The 22181-nt window shown below is 41.6% G+C and overlaps 2 protein-coding genes across 2 annotated transcripts in view; one reads left to right on the top strand and one right to left on the bottom strand.

Moving 5' to 3' along the window:
• The window catches only part of LOC104391215 (interferon-induced GTP-binding protein Mx-like), a 36084-nt gene extending 24416 nt beyond the window's left edge, over positions 1-11668 (top strand). The window contains exons 9-15 of the mRNA XM_010000450.1: positions 896-974; positions 2430-2550; positions 3432-3575; positions 5887-6045; positions 6862-6938; positions 8589-8831; positions 11435-11668. Of these exons, the coding sequence (XP_009998752.1) occupies positions 896-974; positions 2430-2550; positions 3432-3575; positions 5887-6045; positions 6862-6938; positions 8589-8831; positions 11435-11668 (1057 nt within the window). The remainder of the gene's footprint in view (positions 1-895; positions 975-2429; positions 2551-3431; positions 3576-5886; positions 6046-6861; positions 6939-8588; positions 8832-11434) is intronic.
• A 2931-nt stretch (positions 11669-14599) lies between these two features.
• TMPRSS2 (transmembrane protease, serine 2) overlaps positions 14600-22181 on the bottom strand; it is a 13246-nt gene continuing 5664 nt past the window's right edge. Inside the window, exons 7-13 of the mRNA XM_010000451.1 lie at positions 21425-21468; positions 19825-19999; positions 18038-18213; positions 16950-17045; positions 15515-15657; positions 14793-14945; positions 14600-14611 (exon numbers count right to left, since the gene is read on the bottom strand). Of these exons, the coding sequence (XP_009998753.1) occupies positions 14600-14611; positions 14793-14945; positions 15515-15657; positions 16950-17045; positions 18038-18213; positions 19825-19999; positions 21425-21468 (799 nt within the window). The remainder of the gene's footprint in view (positions 14612-14792; positions 14946-15514; positions 15658-16949; positions 17046-18037; positions 18214-19824; positions 20000-21424; positions 21469-22181) is intronic.

The raw sequence follows: 22181 nt of genomic DNA on the forward strand, positions 1-22181 counted from the left end.
TGCTGACTTGCTGAGATTTAAATTACAGCTACAAACAGGTATTAATTATACTCGCTATTTCTCATTGTCCATGTAATGTTGCATTCCAGCAGGCCAGAAGAATTTTACATGTCAAGTAAACTTTTAAAATGTCTTCTGAATGCAAGTTTGATATACACGTCTTCTTAACTCTGGGGGAGAATTGAAATGAACTTCAGAAGTTCAGAGAGTGGTCCCAAAGAATTCAAGCATCTAAGCACTTAAAGTCAAGCACTGAAGTATTTCTATTCACTGGAAAACACGGTGAAACTCATTATAAGAAAGGATGCTGCCTGTGCTGAAAGCACAGAATATAATTCAGCAGCAAATCACTCATAATACATAGAAGTCTAGTGAAAAGGGTTTTGAATCAATGTACTTCACATATGCAGAAATAATACAGCAGCACATTAATCTGCTGTTAGAATTTGCTGCTTGTACATTCTTCTCAGTTTCCCCTTGCTTAGCTAGCAGCAGTAGCTCTCAAACAACTCTTGCATAAAAGCCATGGTGGCAAGAGTCCTGGGCTGCTGGTGTATCTGTACTAGCACTCCCCTTTCTTTGAGTAGTAGAACTAGTGAAAACGGAGCAGAGCATAATTACTGCCTACTTGCCCTGCACACGTGGTCTGTCCAAAACCACAGAATCACAGAATCTTAGGGGTTGGAAGGGACCTCAAAAGATCATCTAGTCCATCCCCATTGCCAGGCAGGATCACCCAGAGCACATCACACAGGAACTTGTCCAGGCAGGTTTTGAATGTCTCCAGCGAAGGAGACTCCACAACCTCTCTGGGCAGCCTGTTCCAGAGCTCTGTCACTCTCAAAAAAAATCCACCTCAAACCACCTCAAAATCACCCTTTTCTCTTTTTTTCAGAACTCTTATGGAAGAAGGAAAGGCTACTATTCCTCATCTGGCAGAGAAGCTCACAAATGAACTCGTGAAACATATATTTGTAAGTAGCAGAGGTGCCATACTAAGTTATTTGTATCAGTCACTACCCAAAAATAAGCTCAGCCCTTCAACCTTGGCTTGCAATTGGATTGCATCTTTACATGCATAGATGGTACTTAATTATTCTTCAGTCCTGCAATCTAAAAGCAAATGAACTGAAACTTAGAGGCAAAGAAACCCATGCTCTGTCCTCAAATTCACCTTTAAGCTGAAGATTGACACTAGGCAAATAATTTTATCTACTTATGACTCATAACTCTTGGCTTTTCAAAGGAAGCCATGGCATTTCTTTTTGTTTGTGAAGACTGGATTGGCTGGGTAACAAGTTACTGCTATGAGCTTACTAAAACACAGTAATTTCTACTTAACTGAAAATGTCTTTAAAATCTCAAGTAGGATATGATTGGTTTATTATATTACATCATGGGTTATTATATCATACACGGGGTTTTAATTTATACATATATATATATAAGTAATATCACAGAATCACAGAATCTTAAGGGTTGGAAGAGGCCTCCGAAGATCATCGAGTCCAACCCTCCTGCCAGAGCAGGACCAAAATCAACTAGGGCAAATTACTCAGAAAGGCATCCAGACAGGTCTTGAAAGTCTCCAGAGAAGGAGACTCCACAACCTTTCTGGGGAGCCTGTTCCAGTGCTCTGTAACCCTGACAGTAAAGAAGGTCTTCCTCATGTTGAGGTGGAACTTCCTGTGCTCGAGTTCAAATCCATTGCCCCTTGTCCTATCACAGGGCACAAGTGAAAAGAGGTTGTCCCTGCCTTCTTGATGCTCAGCCCTCATGCATTGATAGACATTAATTAGATCCCCCCTCAGTCTTCTACTCTCTAGACTGAAAAGCCCCAGGTCTCCTATCCTTTCCTTGTAAGGCAGGTGTTCCAGGCCCTTAATCCTCCTAGCAGGACTCTCTGAAGTAGAACCCTGTCCCAGTTTTATTCCGTTAAGGGAAAATGCTAAAATACAGAGAACCTCTAAATTCAGTGCTAAAAGACAAAAAATATATGTATTTATTTAAACTTACATAAAAATAAGCAACTAAACAACACTGTTCAGCCAGGTGTCTATCAGGAGTAGAGGGGTCAATACATTCTTCTAATCACAACTTCCCTGGCACAACCTTTGAGGACATAGTTTTTGGCTCACTGTAGGTGGAATGTTCCCCTAGGCTGCAGCTTCTCTGTCTGCCTTACAGTGAGGTGCAGCCTGATCTCTGGGAGATCCTAGCCCCCTGCCTTCTCTCAGTGAAGGCTATATTTGCACTTCTGTGATATCCCACTATCATGTGTGGAATGCAAGAACAGCAAGCTTTTAGAGTCCTAAGAGCAGAAAAGATTATGTGCAGGTATAGGTCACTCTTAGAGGAATTTTGTTTTCCTTGCAAAAGCAGACATCTTCAGCCTAACTAAATGTCCTTCTTTACTGTCAATCCTCCAGAAATCTTTGCCAGCATTAGAGAACCAAATACGTGAGGTGCTCCGAAAAACATTACACGATCTACAGAAGTATAGGAGAGGCACACCCAGAAGAGAAGCTGAGCAGCTGGTTTTCCTCACAGATAAGTATCAATATTGGTTTATTCAAGGGCTCAGCAGAGTGAGCAGGTAAATGTAGGAGAAAAATAAGCTACTGAAAGTTGGCAAACTGTCAGCGTGGACCACCAATAAGCTTGAAGTATCTGTCACTGAAGTGTTTTGAGGGTAACACAGACAAACGTCTGTTAGGAATACATCAGACCTGTGAAAATAAAGTGGACCACAGGAGCTCATGGGCCCTTCTGCCATTTTTTTTTCTGTGATTATGTGACAAGAGAACTGAACAACATCTTGACTGATTGGTCAAAATCAAGCATCTCATAGAGAGAAAACTTACACTCCTGCCTGCCTGACATTTTGAAGGGTTTCCATTGTCTACAGCACTTATAAGATCAAATCCATTCCTGATACTAAAATAGCATTTGCAAGTCCCTCTGTATGTCTCATCCTGGAGAGCTAATCCTTCACAATAAGGATTCAGCAGGTCAGCAGAGGTGGTTATGAAGGCTCATCAGCCTTCAAAGAGTCCATACAGGTCTGGTCAAATAGAAGTTATTAGTGGTTCTAAGAATCCACAAGAAAACAAAACAAAATAAAATTAGTATCAAGTTTGTTCTCTTCTTGCTATGCTGGTTTAAAAAACCAAACCAAACCAAACAAAAAAAACCCAAAAACCCCCACAACACCCCACAAAAAAAAAAAACAAACTGAACAAAAAACACACACAAAAAAACCCCAAAACCACAATAAGAGCTAAGAGCATTAAAGATGTAAGGAAGAGGAGTTTTCAATAAAGCATATCCCTGCTTTCACATCAAATATCTGCAGATTTACTTAGTATATGCAAGTTAGTCTGAAGAAATGAAACCTTACTATATTGCCTACTTCTTCTTGAATTCGTTACAGTTGATCAAACACTTTAATCAAGACATCTCCCAGGTATTACATGGAGAGGAACAGTTGACTGGAACGGAAATCAGACTGTTTGCAAAAATCCGCAGAGAGTTTCAAAGATGGGGAATGATTCTCCTGGAGTGTAATGCAAAGCGTAAGCATAGAAAAACACCTCTTGCAGCTAACTTGAGATTCTATTCCCTTGCTGTTATACCAAGACACAACAGCATCGGTTGTTTTCAAGAAAGTGAAAAACAAGAAGCTAGGAGCACTCATCTGTTATAGTGTTAGGCAAGTTATGCTTTGGTACTTGAGGTGGAAAGACCCAGCTGGTGTTAAATGCTGTGATAATGGAGAGATCAGTACACCTCTCTCTTCCTCTAGCAAAGCAGTAAAATCAAGACTGTGAACCCTGGCACAGAACTGGTTGGTGATTCTCTGAACCATTCTTCTAAGTAATAGCAACAAAACAAACATCAGCAGTAAATCATAATCATAATCATAATAATTTTAGTAGTAGTAGTATTAAGAATGTTTTGGAATTTTGGTCTTTTTTGTTTTACTTTGGCTCTGATTTAAGGTGTGGAGAAAGAATTGAGCCTGAAACAACCACAGCCTTGTAATGAGTGCCCCTTTCTGTGCATCACCCACCTTGCTAATTGCTTAACTGTACTCTGTTCTAAACTGAGGAGTAGGGTGATGCACACAGGCTGAACTCTGCTGTACACTCAACATCTTTTGCAGCATCTTTTTCACACCTTTCAGAAGCCCTGTCATTTGCTCTCAGAGATGAAATGGCATCAGCTGCCAGTCAAGCAGTAGCTCTTAAGACAAGTTATTTTAGTCTTTGATGCACATCTGTGTCAACATTACTAGTGACACTGAAATGATAGGTACAAATAGCCTGTAGAGGTGGCATCAACCTGAGGCAAATATATGTATATATATATATGCATATATATATATATGTGCATATATGTGAATAGAGAGAAACAGACAGACATTGGTGTATGTCAGTATCTCTTATGTCTCATCCATGAAGTACCAAGCCAATCAACATGACTTTATGGAGTGGAATAAAAGAGTAAGACAATGAAGGCATGAAGAAATAGATGTAAAAACAGCAGAAAGGACTAACAGAAGGATGCTGCTTCTTCAGAAGACAAAGAGCAACTGAGTTGCCGAAGATGGACAAGGTAGCACAGGGCAGCTGAACCATGGTGGGGACTCCTCTGGGCACTTCCAGGTTGTCCCTATTGATTTAAAACAGTAAATCTGACTTCACAATAGGATCAGGGTAGCAGCACACAGCAGCTCTTAAAACAACACAGCTCTTTGTGGCAGTGTGCTACCCCAAAATCACATGTACATATGCTCAGGTGAATTATTTACCTGTGCAGCAAATTTCGCTTGCATAGCTTGAGAGGTTGAGGTAGCTTTAGCGAGCCCTTCCTCAACAAAAAGCATCATTACCAGCCACTGCTAGGATTTCTGAAGGTAGATCACTACGTGTCAGTTTTCTTACGATGAATGAAAGTCTTAAAAATAGCAGATACTTTGGGTACTTGAAGCCTTAACAGTTCTGTTGCAAAGCTGATAGATGTTCTTGTGGCCATGATACAGCTTTGTACTATCTTAAGTGTACAGGTACATTTTCAGACTGAACCAGATACTCCACATGTACTTCTGTCTTTCCTTTTCCTTTTTGTTTTCCTTTCCCTTTCCCTTTCCTTCTCTCTTTTTTTTTTCCCCTTCCTTTTGTTTTTTTTTAATTTTTCTTTTCTTTCTTTTTTTTTTTCCTGTTATTACCCAACCATGAACTCATATATCTGAATATTATAATTGAATGCATGGCTTGAGTTCTACTTCCACATGTGCTCTTGATCCATGATTCACAAGTTGATCCCAAAACAGGGCAGTATCAAAATCTTTCAAAACACTTAGGAACACATCTTTGCCTAAATATGTAAACCAATTCAAAGGAATATACCTCATTGAAGATAGCAATTTTATGGAGTGTCAAGAAAGAAATATTGACTGTGATACCTTAAATAAAAACAGCTGGTCAACAGTAGATTCCCTAAAAAAAAAACAAAAACAAAAAAAAAACAACCCACCTGTTTAGTGAGTCTTGGGTTTTGTTTTGTTCTGGGATTTTTAAAAATTCAGAAGTGACTGGCAATGGCCACTTCTGTAAGGGTAGCAATTCCAAGAAGAACCAGCATTTTGGAGGCCCATCATAATTTCTGGATTGCTTTCTACTAGTTATATGTTTGATCCAGTAGGTCATTCACTGAGAGAACGTGTTAGCTCAATTCTGTAGTAATGGTGTTGCTCAAAAGATCCATCTCAGTAGTTGCTTTTCTCAGGAGCATTTCAAAGAGGAGAAACAGACTTCCTTCTTAAATCTGAAATTTATAAATTGAGTGATTTATTAGTAAAGCAATGTTATTTTAATATTACAGTGAAAAAAATTGTGCCCAGTAAAATGGAGAAATACGAAGACCAGTATCGTGGACGGGAGTTCCCAGGCTTTACCAATCACAAGGTGTTTGAAGACATTATAAGAGAGCATATTACAGAACTGGAGGGGCCAGCCATTGACATCATGAGCAGAGTGCTCGGTATGTCTCACAGGCCACATGAGGCCATCATGTGGGAGAAACTGCTGTGCCTGACTTTTTTTTTTTTCCAGGATAAGCCAAAATTCTCACTGCTGGAGCAAGAGCTTCAGCCAGGATACTTCAAAGTGGGAAAGTGAATCAGATTCAACCTTGAGGCTTGCTTCTTCGCTAGAGCCTCCAATTTCTACACACGGTCTTCAGCATTTAATACTTTTCCCAGTGACTGGTAGATGAAAGTAACTATAATAAATAACACAGTAAAGAAATAGTATGGTAAAAGTATGTATATAGTGACTGCTGGGGCTGGGTGAAAGGGTACATAGTTCAAAAAGTACAAAGCACCCAAGGAAAAAGTGTGTCATCATCCCATTTCTCCTATGTTTGCCTTAGAAGGCAGCTACGTCATCTTCACCAGACTGAGTGCTACGTACTGTATGTGCTAGCTACTCTTCCTGGGCAGGTCTCTCTTGGGGGTTGAGATGCAGATGTGCTTACATGACCAAGTGATGGCACATCTGGTCAGACACAGCTGTAAGCACAGAAACTGCTTTTTCAAAGAAATCTCAGTGATATTCACACTCTCGTATGTTAATTGGTTACAGGAGTGAGTTCATTAACGGCACACACTCTTGGACCCAGAAATCTGAATTCCTGCTTGTTTGTGTTGGTCACAAAGGCATAGCATATGAGGGTGCTGCTCAGCTATTTCTGGATTAATACAAAAAATCAGTGGTTTTCCCTAGTTGCATATTAACAATATTTTATAAACCTCACTTGCTTACCTGACTTTATTTCATCTGTCTGTTCTTCCCTTAGGACTGGTTCAAGTGAACTTTATGGAACTCAGTAAAAGGCATTTTGCTAATTTTCACAATCTACACAGAGTTGTTAAGGTGAGACACTACCTGAGATAAGTAAAGAACAAGATGAATGACATTTGTAAATACATCCATGCTTGGAGTGTCCATCCCATTGCATTACCCTTTTGCAAAAGTGGTGTTTCTTGCAGGCCTGTGGTTTTTATAAAATAAGGAAAAGCTTGTAAATTATATTGTGTTTATAATGGCACTAGAGGAAGTGCATTTTACTTTTCAGAACAACTTTGAAAAGATATAAAATGTATTTCTCATTCATTCTGGTCACATTCTTGATGCATTCAATAATGCAAAGAAAAGCTGGTATTGGCTGCCTTGAAGTATTTATAATTGATTTCAAATTGAAGTCCTGCAAAGATCTGTAAGGGTGCAGGTAGCCTCAGAGAGCTAAAAAGTGCTTTCCCCTCTCTAAAAGGCAAGTCAGGGTGTTAGCCAGTGCAGGAATCTCATCTTTTATAAAAGGGAGAAGCTACAGACAAGCAAAAAATAATTCAGCTGAGAGTTGGAAGATATCTGTTCACAATGTGGGAAACTGCATGTTTGGGGATGGATTTAAACTAAACGGATACTGTTAAAGACCTTTCTCAGAGAGAGCTCTGAGAAAGAGATCAGAAGCAATGCTGGACAGTCAAGAAGCAGAGTGCACTCAGAGGGTGCTGTTTAAAAGGAAACTCAAAAGCAAATGTGAGTGAAATAGACAGTTTGCTGTTCGACTTGCATGGGCAAACCCTATTGAGCTCACAGGCCAACCAGATAGCAAGCAAATAAGATATTTCTGCCAAGCACAGAGGTGATTAAGGAGAGTCTTTAGGCACAATACAGAGAGAGGAATGAAGAGGGAGGAAGTTCTGGGAGACACTGAAGATGAGAAAAAAGAGGGATTGCACTATTAGGGACACTAGGAAAGCATTTTAAAGGAATTTAAAGATGACTGAGGGAACTTTGCTGCCCCCACGGACTTTTAGGTGGAAGTATCAAAAAGGCCAGAAAGCATTAGATTACTGCAATTAAAGCACCAGACAATGAGGGGTTAGACAGGGTTGGTTTGTTGACAACAGATAGAAGACTGCAGTTTTTGAGAAGGGCAGGAAGGGCAAAAAAAAATGCATGCAAAAAATGAGGACAGGCTGCAGGCTGAACTCCTGGCTGGCCACTGCTGTGTAGTTCCTGTCAACCTCATATCTTCTTTTGGGGTCCAAGCACCAGGTTTTTATTTATTCCACTTGTGTTTAAGGAGAATCATAGATCATAGAATCCTAAGGGTTGGAAGGGACCTTGAAAGATCAGCTAGTCCAATACCCCTGCCAGAGCAGGGTCACCCAGAGCACATCACACAGGAACGTGTCCAGGTGGGTTTTGAATGTCTCCAGTGAAGGAGACTCCACAACCTCCCTGGGCAGCCTGTTCCAGTGCTCTGTCACTCTTACAGTAAAAAAGGAGGGGAAAAAACACATTTTAATGCTCTTTCACAACAGAGGAACCAGAATCTTACCAGAAGTAAGTATTACTTCATATTCCCAAGAGCCGGTCTGGGATTAATCAGTGCTGCAGCAAGGACTGTTGAACACTGTGCCCACCTTGTGTTTCCTGGGGACACTGCTAAGCCCTGGAGCCTTTGCAAAGGAAGCAAATGTCTGAGAACTTGTTGTTCTTTCTTTTCTATCCTAGACCAGAATTGAAGCCATTATGCAGAAACAAGCACGGGAAGCTGAAAGACGTATCCAGACCCAGTTTCAAATGGAGAGAATTGTGTATTGCCAGGATGACATTTACATTTCTGACTTTAATAGCTGCAGGGCAGAAAACGCTACCAAAGGTAGCCCTGGAAAAGAGGTGCAGTTTGGATCCATTTCAAATCAAGAAGCCACCTTTGTCCAGGATATGGTTTCTCACACAAAGGCCTATTTTAATGTGAGTTTACAGACTACAATACAGCACCCTGGTTGCTATAGCTTATACCCCTTGTCCAGGTCTTGCTTTTAAGTCAATGTGAGTCTTTCATGCAATACTACTACTATGCAGGAAATAGTAGCTAGAGGATGTAAATGTCTCATCTGGGTACACATATAGATCTTCTGACCAGTGATGAACATTCCAGGGCAAAGCTGGTGTGATGGCCTGTGTCAGCACAGTCACTGAGGAGAAGTAGTTGCACACGGCAGGATACAGTGATTAGAAAAGCCTACAGGTTGTTAAAATGACAGCTGGCTTCTAAACCACTTGTTAGCTACTGCCCAGCCTGGCATGGCTCTCTGCTGCACCTGCCTCTTGCTTGGAAAATATGCCATCGGCAAGTGAGTCCTCTTCTCACTCTTCTCCAGTCTTTCACAGACAAGGGAGTGAGTCCTTGCTGCCTACACAGTGCCACACTAGTACAGTGCACTCTTACTGGCTTTCCTATGGGGACAAGTGTTAGGGGGAGGAAAGGACAGATACTTACCAGCATGGAGGACAGGATGGGTTAGGGAACAGCCCTTGGCCTTGTAATTTGGTTGGTGGTAAGCTGTCCTCTCTGGCTAAGGAAGCAAAAGTCCTATGATTGCTTTCCTCACTGCAAGTTCATCTCATGGTTTTCAAATTATACTAGTTCCCACAAGCTTATTAACATTATGTACAGCACTTCAGCATCTGAGAACTCAGGTCAGCTTCAAGCCCCTCTGTCCATGGCTTGCAGTCAGATCCTCAACTAATGCAGCAGGAGGAGAGATAACAAAAAGTTAAGTTAAAATGGATTTGGCTACCTGTAGAGATCAGAGTGCATATGCTGCATTGCAGACAGTTCCACAGAGGTTAAATGTCTGAAGGCAAATGGGATGTTCTAACAAAGGATCATATTAAAGAAAGACAGAAAAGAGAACATGCAGTATCAAGATTTGCTTTTTGTCTTTGTTTTGTAAAACTCCCTCAGAAAGCAGTAAGTTCAATATTACTAATGCAGTAAGGCAGGCAGCAGCCCACCTTGAATTTCAATAGCAAGGTTTTGACAAATTCCTGCAATTAAATGTTCAGGCTGCCCAGGCTGATGGAGAGAAAGCCATCAGCTTTCAGAGAACAAGAGACAAAGACAGAACTGCATAAGCACTTCCCTCCCACTTTGCTATACTCTCTGTTGTAACACAGATGTCATAGATGCTAGTTACACTTTTTTGTAAATGCCCTAAGCATAATTTTTCAACAATAATAAATGCCAGGGCATCCTATCTCCATGGGACTTAAGCAAGGCCAAATACACTTTGAATGAGTTGGAAGATCTTAAGTGTCAATGGCCTTTGAAAATGGCTTGTATGCATCTGTGTCACCTATGGCAGGACTGTCAAGATTCTGGGTAGTTTGGCTCTAGAAAAACACCTATATTTAAAGCACCTAGGCTCTCTCCCATCACAGTCAGTAGTACCTAGAGAATACACAGGCTTAGTAAGTGCTTTAGCTGAGTCAGCCAAATTGCTTGCTATTGACTAAATCTCTGCAAACTACAAAGAAAACCTAAACACCTGGTCTTGGGTATTTTTCAGCTTGAGCTCTGTCTCATCCTTGTACTCAAAAGATTTGCAGGCACTGGGCTCCAGAGGTATCTAAAGCCAGAAACACCTTAAGACTTCTCTAGCAACAGGCTGCCTAAACCCCATAGGAACCTACAAATCAAATGTGCAACTACCTGGTCTTCCCACCACCATTTTGAAGTCAGGCACCACAAAAAGAAAGGAAGACAGCACCTCTCTCAGTTGCAGCCAGTCACTAAGGCATGTGCTTATCTAGCACCAGGAGGGCTGCAGGCAGCTCCCTCCCAGAACTGGAGAGGTTTTGAACCTCCCATCACCCAAGAGCACCAGTGAATCCCCCAAGCCCTGCAGATATCTCTGGGGAAAGGGTCCCACAAGCTCCCCTAGGTCAATCTGTTTCAATTTGCATTAATAATTAGACCAGTTTGTCAGGTTAAGCAAAAAATTACTTCATTGAGATATCAATAGATGCAATGTAGACATAGTCTAGTCTCACAATTGCTGAAGACATTTTTTCTTACGGCTAAGCTTGCTCCAAAGCTGTCGTGCATGTAATAGGACAACCAGGTCAGAAGTACTATCTAAATACAGGAATTTACCACCTTTGGGAAAAATCTCTATTTGATTTCCTGTACTATAATGGATTGATGGTGTTCAGAGAAGACATGTTTGATGCCAGAAATTGTTCTTAAGCACTATTTGTCAGGTCTGTCCTCATATAACTGCTGGCAGAGCTAAGCAGGGAACAGCCTGCCTTGGGTTTAGTTTGCTGACTAAAATCAACAGCAATCATAGGAAAAAATCAACGGCAGACATTCCCATAAGTCTTAATTGTAAAATCTTTAGGCACAGAAGAGACTAATAGCAAACATTTTTGAGTTCCTAGTAGTACTCACTTCTTGAACAGTAAGTCAAGTCAACATTTTCAAAATGTAATGTCACTTCATACCCAATTACCTACAGCCCCTTCTTTTTACAGTTGTTTTTGGGACACAAATCTGCCTTTTTTTGCAGGGAGCGAGTAGACGCCTCAGCAATCAGATACCTCTGATCATCCTGTCTTCTGCCCTTCATGAATTTGGGGATAACTTACAGACCACAATGCTGCATCTTTTGCAAGAAAAAGACAAGTTAAACCATCTCCTTCAGGAAGACAGTGAGGCTGCTAAACACAGGGACTACCTCAGTCAACGAGTTGATCGTCTCACCAAAGCCTGTCAGTACCTGAGAAACTTCACCTCACTGTAGATTTCATTTTTCACAACTATTGTAAAACCCCCTAAAAAATAGCACGTTAGCATAGACCTTTAATACTAACTTCTAGTGTTGCTTTGCTTTATTTTCCATAATCAGTTGTACACAAATACCTGCCCTTGTGTAACGTGCTCCACTGGGGGAGTTGTGATTAAATGTATGCGATCCCATTTTAAAATACGCTATGTGAAGTCTATACAATAACTGAATTAAAGCTACAGCTCTGCGGGTTGTGCTTTGTGGGTGTTTTTTGTTTTGGTATGTGTTTTTTTAATGAGGATGGGGGCCTTCAGCTGTATAACCTGCAAGTTACAGAATTATTTACATTCCCTAGACAATGCTTACTGTACAATCCTAGCAATTCTTTACTTCCCTTTGTGCTTTTGCCTTATTTGTTGTCTTTCCTGCCATTGCCTGAAATGTAACTGTACAGGGTGTCACTGCTGTTAGATCCCATCCCAGTAAGCAGCGAGGGTGCACACAGCAGGCATGGAATAGATCCAGCCTAAAGGGAAAGTTAATTTCACCTGATCCACAGGATGCCATTCATTCAGTTTCTCCTTTTTCAGGTCTTTGATTTGTAGAGAAAGCCTAAGAGGTTCTTTCTTTTGGATGCTAGAAGAATCACCTAAAATTTTTGGGCTGATGGGCCATTCACTAGGTAGCAGGATTTGTATGTCCAAAAAGGATTAAATCACCCAGGATTGTAAACATCAGAAGTGCGTGTCAGCACGTGGCTTGCTGCCTTTCTCCTTCTCCTCCCCAGGGCAAGGAGAACCTTTACAAAAGCTCCTTCATTTCCTGGAAGTCAGTGCAAAACATAATACTGCATGCTGGAGTCATGACATCCTTCAGATGGAGCATTTCTTTTAATGGGCAAAGCTGTGCTTAGTGTGGCAAGAGTAATGTCTGCCTTCAGCTAACAAAACAAAAGTGCTTGTACCAGCGTGCCATGTAGTAATTTCCAAGATGCTTACAGGAGAAGCCTTCTTTTCAGGCTAAAAATTACAGAAGCTGTTTGACCCTCTGACATGAAACTGCAGCAGCAGATGGCAGACTTCTGTGGCACAGCCTTCACCTCAGTACAGCGTACAGATTTCCAAGCCTTGTTTAGCAGTACAGCCCGTTTTGCACATCTCAGCGTACTGTTTTGCTTCTATTGACGTGCAGTGCTGCAAGTCAGACGCCATAAAAAAAGCCTGCTACCATATCAACTTAATATATTTAATTCCTATTTTGAAAGAACTTTAAACTTGACTGTTCTATGGTATCCCCCAAAGCACACTTGATGCTCATGTACTATTGAGAACACCCTGTCCCACACCTAGAGAAGAGAGGCAGACACACATTGCTTCAGTCAGTATGAGGTGTAATAACTAAATAGGGTGCAACTCCCTTGATCCGCTTTTAGCCTTTAGGCTAAACTTCCTTGTTTAATTCAATTTCACAAGTCAGAGTGATTTCATCAGACCTAGCCACTAAAGACATCCAAAATTCCTGGACAGCCAGCTCTCTTTCTCTGGGTTTGTTTCACCTGAACTACTGGAATTAAAACAAATCTCTTAAGAGTACTCTCCTATGCTGTTTTTCTTTTGCTATGTTTTGTGTTTGGTTTTTTTGAAAACCACATTCTCAAAGCAATTCAGACACTGAATCCAGTAACTGCTTCCAAAAAATCCAAGCAAACACATATAAACCACTACACTAAGGAAAACTTTGTAAAAAAATTTTATTTGGTGCAGTGTTTACATGCAAGATAATTGCATTTCAGTGCCAAAAGAGAAAACAAGACTAGTAATTTCATTCAAAAGATTTATCCTTCTTAACAAAAGTGACTTGGTATGGCTTTTTGATCCTCTCTACTATGATTATAAATTATTTTCAAAATCCTAGTTGAGGTGGCACTTTTGATATTAATTACATTTTGCTAAAAACATCCATGCAGATTCATAAAGGACAGCTCTAAGGAATTACAAGCCAAATTTAATACATGAGGTAGTTCATCTGGTCAGGCAGAAACGCAGCTTTGCGTTTCTTTGCATAAAACATCCGCAGCCTCTGCACATGCGTCTGCAATCGCCTGCAGCACAGCCCCACTGAAAAACTTTGCCCTTTGCCTAGGGAGGAGTGCAAGAGTCAATCTTGATGTGTGCAGCCAGGGACCTCGCCATCACCACGTCTAACTCGTCACAGCTCCAGAGCAGCCCTCTCTGTAGCCCACATCGAGAGTGACGGCAGGTCTTGCCCTCTTTGGGTTCCAAGCAGCTTAAGGCAGAGCAGCACTTTTGATTACTGAGACAGTCAGACTGGTCTCATTTGGAACAGTCCAACTTGGATGACTGTTGTGTCAAAATCCTGAGGATTTTTAACTACCTGAATAGCCAGTTCGGGTTGCTTGTTTGGTTTTTTTTCCCTGTGCCTCTACCATAGTGCATGAAAACTTTCCTTCATATATTCTATAAAACATTCCTTTCTTTTTAAATTGCCAACCAGCAGCTCCAAGATTCAATGTTCACATTAGTTAACATTTAATTTAAAACACTACTAAACCAACTGTTTCAGCATCCTGCTACAAAAATCTTAAATTCTGATTAAAATTGCCATTATAAGCCTGCACCTGATTTTCAAGTGAAAGTTACTGGACTAAAGGGAGACATTTCAGCAAGCAGTTGACAGAATGACTTTCTGCCAGGCACCACAAGAAGAAGAAAGGTGCTCATTGTGGTAATCCTTCACTGATTAAAATCAGTCACTGTAGCCAGCACAGAACCGAGTGTGCAATCCTTCATGTTATTTTTAAAAAGAAAATCTAATGAGGAAAAAAAAAATAATAATTTTCAAAGTGAATAAATATCCCAGGCACCCATGGCTTCATCTACTCTTGTTCTCAGAATCATCGATCAGCAAGAAGGACAGAGAGTGTTGTCATCTGTTCGCCTGTTTAAAAAACAAAACAAAAAACAAAGGTTCAGGTTCTGCTGACAGACTATCAATTACTCGGATTCTTCTTAACAGAATAGCTTCATTAGCAAACAAGTCCCATTTATTTATTCTTACAAACAGTCAAATTTCAGGATGTGGGATATTCAGGTTTACTAAAAATATAAAAATATTTTACCTGCATATTTTTATAAATCCAATCTGTAAACACAGTCATATTCCCATACACCCCAGGTCTATTGGGACTAGCACAGCCAGTTCCCCAGCTGGTATCTCCAACCAGCCACCACAGGGAGTTTTTGTTGGTTACTAGTGGACCTCCACTGTCACCCTGCACAAAATAAAATACAAGCATATTATTAGTGACTTGACCACCAGGTAAAACATAATCCATTTCACTTCAGGAACACAGGTTAAGTTCCAAAAAAAGCTAACCACCATTTTAATGCAGTCACTGAAACAAAAAGCAGTAGCAATTACAGAATTGAATGATGACTCCTTGCAATAGAGGTGAAAATTGTTTGCTCAAAGCACTCACAATGAGTCATTATTGACTTTCTTATTCACAAGCATAATGCTAGGCCATGGCTGTGGTTAAGAACAGAAATCAGTAACTTTCAAGTACCAGATAACAAAACATCCTTGAGACATTAAAAATAAGAACTGCCTCACCCCTCTTCGGGTATTTAGCCAGAACTCTGGCAGCCATTCAGATGAAACAAAAGCTCTCTCTTTTAAAGGGATGCACCACAAAAGGAACTAGAAGCCCAACCAAAACTTTACTCTTCCCCCCACCCCTCCCCACAGAGTCTGTTTGTAATCAATATGTATTTAATAAGCCTAATAATAAGAAGGCAAAAATAATCATATCGTTAATAGGTGTTAATTAGGAATAATTACCTGGCAGGAATCAATTCCCCCTGCTAGATATCCAGCACAGATCATTGTAGGCAAAATCATGCCGTTATAGATATAGACAGAATTACACCTAGAATGTTCTATTAAGGGCACCATAGCATAGTTCAAGTTGTTTAATGTTTTACCTAAAATTGAAACATGCACAAAACACACATACAAAGACAAAATTAGAACATACATCATATTACGTTGCTATTACAAATCCCAGCAGCTAGTTCAAGATGAAATAAGCTGACTAGAAACATCAGGATGGACACTTCAGGTGCATGGTCCATCACAATGAAACAACTCTTGACATTAAAATCCCCTTCCAAGAGGTCAGTGAGTTACCCCGCTTTGCTGTTAGTGTACTATAAAGCAAGAGAACCTGGTGCCTACCTGCCTGCGCCAATCTCAAATTAACTGTGTTATCTACAGGGCTACTAAAAGCACATGGAGTCTGCAAGAGGTGAAGAGGATCTCCTCACAGTTTCATAGTCCAGCATGAGCTGCCAGCAACTCCCATTGTCAGGGTCCAGCTTCCCCAACACCTTCCTCCCCACCCAGTACCTCCTCATACACAAAGGGCCACAAAAATGACCTGAGGGCTGGAGCACCTCTCCTATGAAGACAGGCTGAGAGAGCTGGGGTTTTTCAGCCTGGAGAAGAGAAGGCTCCAGGGAGAATTTATTACAGCCTTGCAATACTTTTAAAGGGGGCTTAGAAGGAAGATGGGGACAAAATTCTTAGCAGGGCCTGCAGTGACAAGACAAAGGATAACAGTTTTAAACTGAAAGAGGGTAGAATTAGACTAGACATTAGGAATAATTTTTTTCAATAAAAGAGATGGTAGAAGCTCCGCCTCTGGGAACATTTTAAGTTCAGGTTGGACAGGGCTCTGAGAAACGTGATGTACTTAAAGGTGTCCCTCCCTGCTCCTTGCAGAGAGTTGGACTAGATGACTTTTAAAGGTCCCTTCCAACCTGAGCTATTCTACGATTCCATGATAAGAAACCTTTCCTTGTTTCCTTTTCACTTGTTACAGATTTACTTGTATCGTGCTATTTTAGCTTGAGGCAATGCAAAGGACAGGCTCCTTCCTGCCCTTTCCCATGTCCACAAAGGACTGCCTTGGCATTCAGCTACCACTGTTACACGAGAGATGGCCCTGCTAGAAGAAGGACAGGTTTGCTATCTGTGTGCATATTTCTGGCTCCCACTACTGCTTTGAGCTTCTTTGCAGTCTGCTAAATGCAACACATCACAACTTGCCTTGAGACAGAATGCCCTGTGTAAGTATTAGGGGATGTAAAAGGGATAAGAAAAATAACTTGACAGATCTGACTGAAACTGCCTAATCAACCCATGCAACGGTTATTTGTAGACCAAAGAGGACTACTTTATGTATCAGACCAAAATATTCCAGAGTCATTGTTACCTCCTTGGTACTCTGCTCCCCACCCAGATATCCAGCACTGCTGATTTGGCTGGAACATCATTCCTGGATTAGGCAGACAAACTGGCTGTACAGTATCTACAAAAGAAACACAGTAACATCTGTAATCCCAGATGTCCAGATGTAATTCCAAATAAATGCATAAGAAGCATCTCAGCATGATCACCCCTTAAATACATACTACACCATGCATCTTCTCTGTACTTTACCTTCCTTGCAGGTAAGCAATACTGAGCAATGCAGGCAGCAGCAGGAAGTTTACCAGCTGCCCTTTTTCCAGATGACTACCTAATCTCCTCAAAGTGAGGAACAATCACGGTCAATGGTTCTAGCTCAATTCATCAGGCTAATTAGAACAACACTAGCTCTCCTGATCAGTAGAGAACAAAGAAGAAAAACCTTCTGACAGCTACTTCTCTTCATTCTTTTTGCAGAATGCTGCTGAAAATAATAAAAAAGCAAGCAGGATTTACTGCCTATATATACAGGGAACATGAAACACAAAAACCTGGTAAAAAGAAACCTTCCCTGCTCTCAGCAGAAGAGCTCCTGCGTGTGTCTAGTAGCTTTAAACTGATGCACTGAAATACAAAGAACCTGGTATACCAAAATAACTTCAAGTTAAATAATGGCTTGTCCCCTATTTTTATATGCTTGTTTACAAACAACCTCCATCGACTTTTAAGGAAGGAAATTCCTGTGTTTGGTTTTGGGGTTGCTCTGTGGTGTTTTTTCTGATAGTTATTTGACCATAACTTGGTTTAGTCAGCTGCTCCACCACTACATCCTGAATCTGCACCAATAAGGGTGGCAATACTTAAGCACCGTACAGTATTCTGGGGTAAAAACACCTGAGATGAGCCCCAACTCCCTTACCATGTACTAGATTTAAATAAATCCTCCCTAAAAAATTAGAGGATGTGTCCTCTGTCTCTATCTCTACCCTGTCTCTGTCTCGAAGGTGTCTCTACCCACAATCTGTGTTCTTCCCATAAGTATGAGCTTCAGAAGTTTCAAAAGATGTGCTCAATGCCATTGGATTTTTGCCTTAAGAAGAGCAGAATACATACCAGTAAAAGTCAGCGGTGTCTCTAACTTCATAAGGGCAACATCATTGTCTTTAGAATCTGTATCATAATAGGGATGGGAAATGATCAGTTGCACTCTGTATCCATTTCTTAAAAGCATCTCACTCTGATGTAGAATCCCAGCATAAACCCTCCAGCTGTATGGGTCAGAAAATCGTCTGCAGAAAAAAAAGGTTAGAAGGTTTGCTTCACTGGTAACAACTCACAGATTATGACCTTCAAAATGTTGTCTGCAGAAATGGTAGCCAAAAGCATCTACAACCAGGAATGCACATATATTTGACTACCACTTCTAAAGAACAGGTAAACAAATTGGGAGATATCTAACTTTGGAAAAGCTTGACTCTCATTTCACAGATATATCCAAGAAATCTTTCAAATGGGTTAAGTATCAGTGTCTATCCCCATAGTCACTCAGCACAGCAAATTATAGTCCGAGACTGCAACACTGAAGTCTTTTGATTTCCGTGGCTGAGGGATCAAGCAGCAATTTTAGAGGTCTCCTGTGTCAGTGGTATCACTCATGTGTACTATCCAAAGCATACAAGTGCAGCAGAATCCAGAATTAGTAAAAACATGATCTAGTGAAATAATTTCACTATCTTGAAAATGCCAGGGTTTCATGGGGGGGGGGAGATTTTCCTTGGTTTTGGTGGGTTTCTTTAAATGCTAAGCACACTTGCTAGATGTAGTTTAAGTCTCTTCCTACAAATGCTCAACAGAAAACTCAAAAACTATGAGACAGAACTGCCAAGTAGTAGTAGTGCAAGTATCCCTGTCACCTCCTCCCTAACCCCCCCCCAAAACAAACAAACAAAGAAACACAACAATAACAAAAAGTCATCAAAACTAGAAACCAGTTTTATGCCAGCTACACCTTGGTTGCCATTCCTAAAGCTTTTGCATACTACAGAGCTCAGATCAGGAAACAAAGGAGGAATAAGATCATCACATAAAAATAAACACTTGAATTCCTTTCTCAAGGTTAAGGACAAAGCCATTTATCTTGGCTTAGCCTCAAACTGTGATCCAGCCAACAAACCATTAAAATGTTTTCCTTCAGTGGGTTCCCCCTCCAACAGAGGCAGCCAGCTTTTTAACATTTTTTGCTACTGTACAAAAGGTACCACTAAACTCTCAGCTCTCCTTTATAGGTTAAAAATGGACAAAGCACCAGCTATTTTTCTTGTTGATGCCTACAGAAAGTGGTCCTTGGGCAGGTATAAACCTATATTTAATACTGACAGGCTTTACTGTCCTGTGGCATGAAGATATGAGGAAATTAATGGTACAGGCATCTTTAAATTAATCATATCTACAGTTGTGCAACATTTGAGAGTTTAGGAATTTTATTTCTTTTTTCTTCTTTTCTCTGTTTTTCCTCACAGTGTAATTGAACATCCCCACAAAGACATTATACTGTCTGTCATAAGGTTTGGTCCCTTAAGTTTACATCTTAAGTTTCGTGGGTATCTGTGCCCAACACCACTGCCCAGTTTAATTCCCACATTTAACAAGTGAAGTAAGATCTTCTTCCTGTTGAAATTAGGCAGATGACTTGCACCCAGCCTCCTCCAGAACATATTTTCCCATAATACCTAAAAACCATACTGCTACATAGACAAAATACTGTCCCTAGCACCCACGTCCAAGGCACAGGTGAAGAGGAGCAATGACATTTAATTCAGTTTTAAAGCAGAAAATGGAGCATTTCAGCCTAAAGCAAGACAAACTGCCATTTGACAGACGAACATGGGAGTGAGACTCACCCTTCCACACAGTGTGCTGCAGTCACGATCCACTGGCGGGTGATGATGGAGCCCCCACAGCCCTGGGTGCCCTGCACGTGGAGGCTGACCTGCCACGGCCACTGCCCCAGCACTGCCCCACTGCCTCCCACGATTCTGGTCATCGTGTTCACGTTCTTACTGGACAGGCCGCACTCTGAGGAGTCAGTTACACACACACAGGAGTTAGTCAAAGAGCAAGCTGGCCTGGAAGGTGGCTCCACAACTCAGGCTTGCTAGCCAAGGGGAGCGCAGGTCATGCTGCCATTCAGGATGCTGCAGCTTAGGCTCCTGCCCCCAACACCAACATCCCCAGTCTCCTGTAGCCTAGACCCCCTTTCACATTGCAAATGTCAAGATGAATATTTGGAAGCTGCCACCCTTGGTTTGCCACAAACCATAAACCAGTGGTACATTACACCTCCAAGTGGGGTATTCATACCACATTCTCTGGTGAGCCACACAGACACATGCCTTTGTCTTGTGCAACTAAACAGACAGCAGCTAGGAGTTGCCTTGGGACAGCCATCACCATCAGGAACACAACAGCCACCCCATGACCACCTGTCAGGAGAGCAGATGAGCCACAGATGTTCCACCATGACTGCTGTGCGGGGGCTACGGAGCTTTACCACAGACAGACAAGTCATTTAAGGGAACAGGAGACAGCTAAGACAAAAGCAAGCAGGGATCCAAAATCCTCCTTGTCTCCTCTCCCTTCCTGCTCCTTAAACTGCACCATTTGAAACTTGGGAACCACAGCCCTGCACGTGGAGGCTGACCTGCCACGGCCACTGCCCCAGCACTGCCCCACTGCCTCCCACGATTCTGGTCATCGTGTTCACGTTCTTACTGGACAGGCCGCACTCTGAGGAGTCAGTTACACACACACAGGAGTTAGTCAAAGAGCAAGCTGGCCTGGAAGGTGGCTCCACAACTCAGGCTTGCTAGCCAAGGGGAGCGCAGGTCATGCTGCCATTCAGGATGCTGCAGCTTAGGCTCCTGCCCCCAACACCAACATCCCCAGTCTCCTGTAGCCTAGACCCCCTTTCACATTGCAAATGTCAAGATGAATATTTGGAAGCTGCCACCCTTGGTTTGCCACAAACCATAAACCAGTGGTACATTACACCTCCAAGTGGGGTATTCATACCACATTCTCTGGTGAGCCACACAGACACATGCCTTTGTCTTGTGCAACTAAACAGACAGCAGCTAGGAGTTGCCTTGGGACAGCCATCACCATCAGGAACACAACAGCCACCCCATGACCACCTGTCAGGAGAGCAGATGAGCCACAGATGTTCCACCATGACTGCTGTGCGGGGGCTACGGAGCTTTACCACAGACAGACAAGTCATTTAAGGGAACAGGAGACAGCTAAGACAAAAGCAAGCAGGGATCCAAAATCCTCCTTGTCTCCTCTCCCTTCCTGCTCCTTAAACTGCACCATTTGAAACTTGGGAACCACAGGTAAACCATCAGAAGATGGCAATTATTTATGCAGATTCAAAAGGATTCCCCAGCCAAAGCATTTCAAAGCATGAACAAGCAGAATTTTGAGAAACAGTCATTTATTTACCTATACAGCGCAGAGAAACCACGTTTCCTGATGCACAGGAATCACTGCAACAGAAATAAAAACAAACAGGATTTTAGGCATGGTGAAGCAAATGGTGGGCTAAGTTCACCCTCCAGCTGCTTCCTACCCATTTACAGCTATGTGCCCTGCCTTCACCCTCATCTTCTGCTGAGGGTTCCCTCCTTTCTTCACTCTGTCCAGCTATGCTACCCACAACCATCTGCCTTCCCCCAGTTCTTGTATTCACCAAAACCGTCATGTGGAAGTTGGCAGTCACCAGTACTAAAGGTTTGTAAGCCTTTTTGAGAAACAGGATGAAGAACAGCACAAGAAAAAGCTGAGCTGATTTATTAAATAGTTGTGGAAGAATCTAAACTTCGGGTTTGGGAACTTTGCAGTCAGAGTAGTCTACAGGTTTAAAAAACAGACACTTCAGAGTTGTTTAATGAGAATAAAAATGACACTTTCCACAGTGAAAGGTCCATTTTGCATGCTGTGTGTTTGTGTGTCTAACAAAAAAAAGCTGTACCAGCTGCTGTGAATGTGTTACAGCTGGAAGCTATTGTCAGCACATAAACTCCTGTTGATTGTCAAAGAGCCTTGGAAAAGTATCTTTGGCATGGCAACCTTCTAGACAGCATGGAGGTAACAAGATGGGCCATTTTCTCTTTAAAGAGAGGAGAGGAAGGATGGAAAAATTACAGCTGTTTTTAAACAGAAGGGAGAGCAGTTGCTGCAATCAGATTTTCAGGGAAAG

Source organism: Chaetura pelagica, unplaced genomic scaffold (genome assembly GCF_000747805.2).
Source record: "Chaetura pelagica isolate M959 unplaced genomic scaffold, ChaPel_1.0 scaffold244, whole genome shotgun sequence".
Taxonomy (NCBI): Eukaryota; Metazoa; Chordata; class Aves; order Apodiformes; family Apodidae; genus Chaetura; species Chaetura pelagica.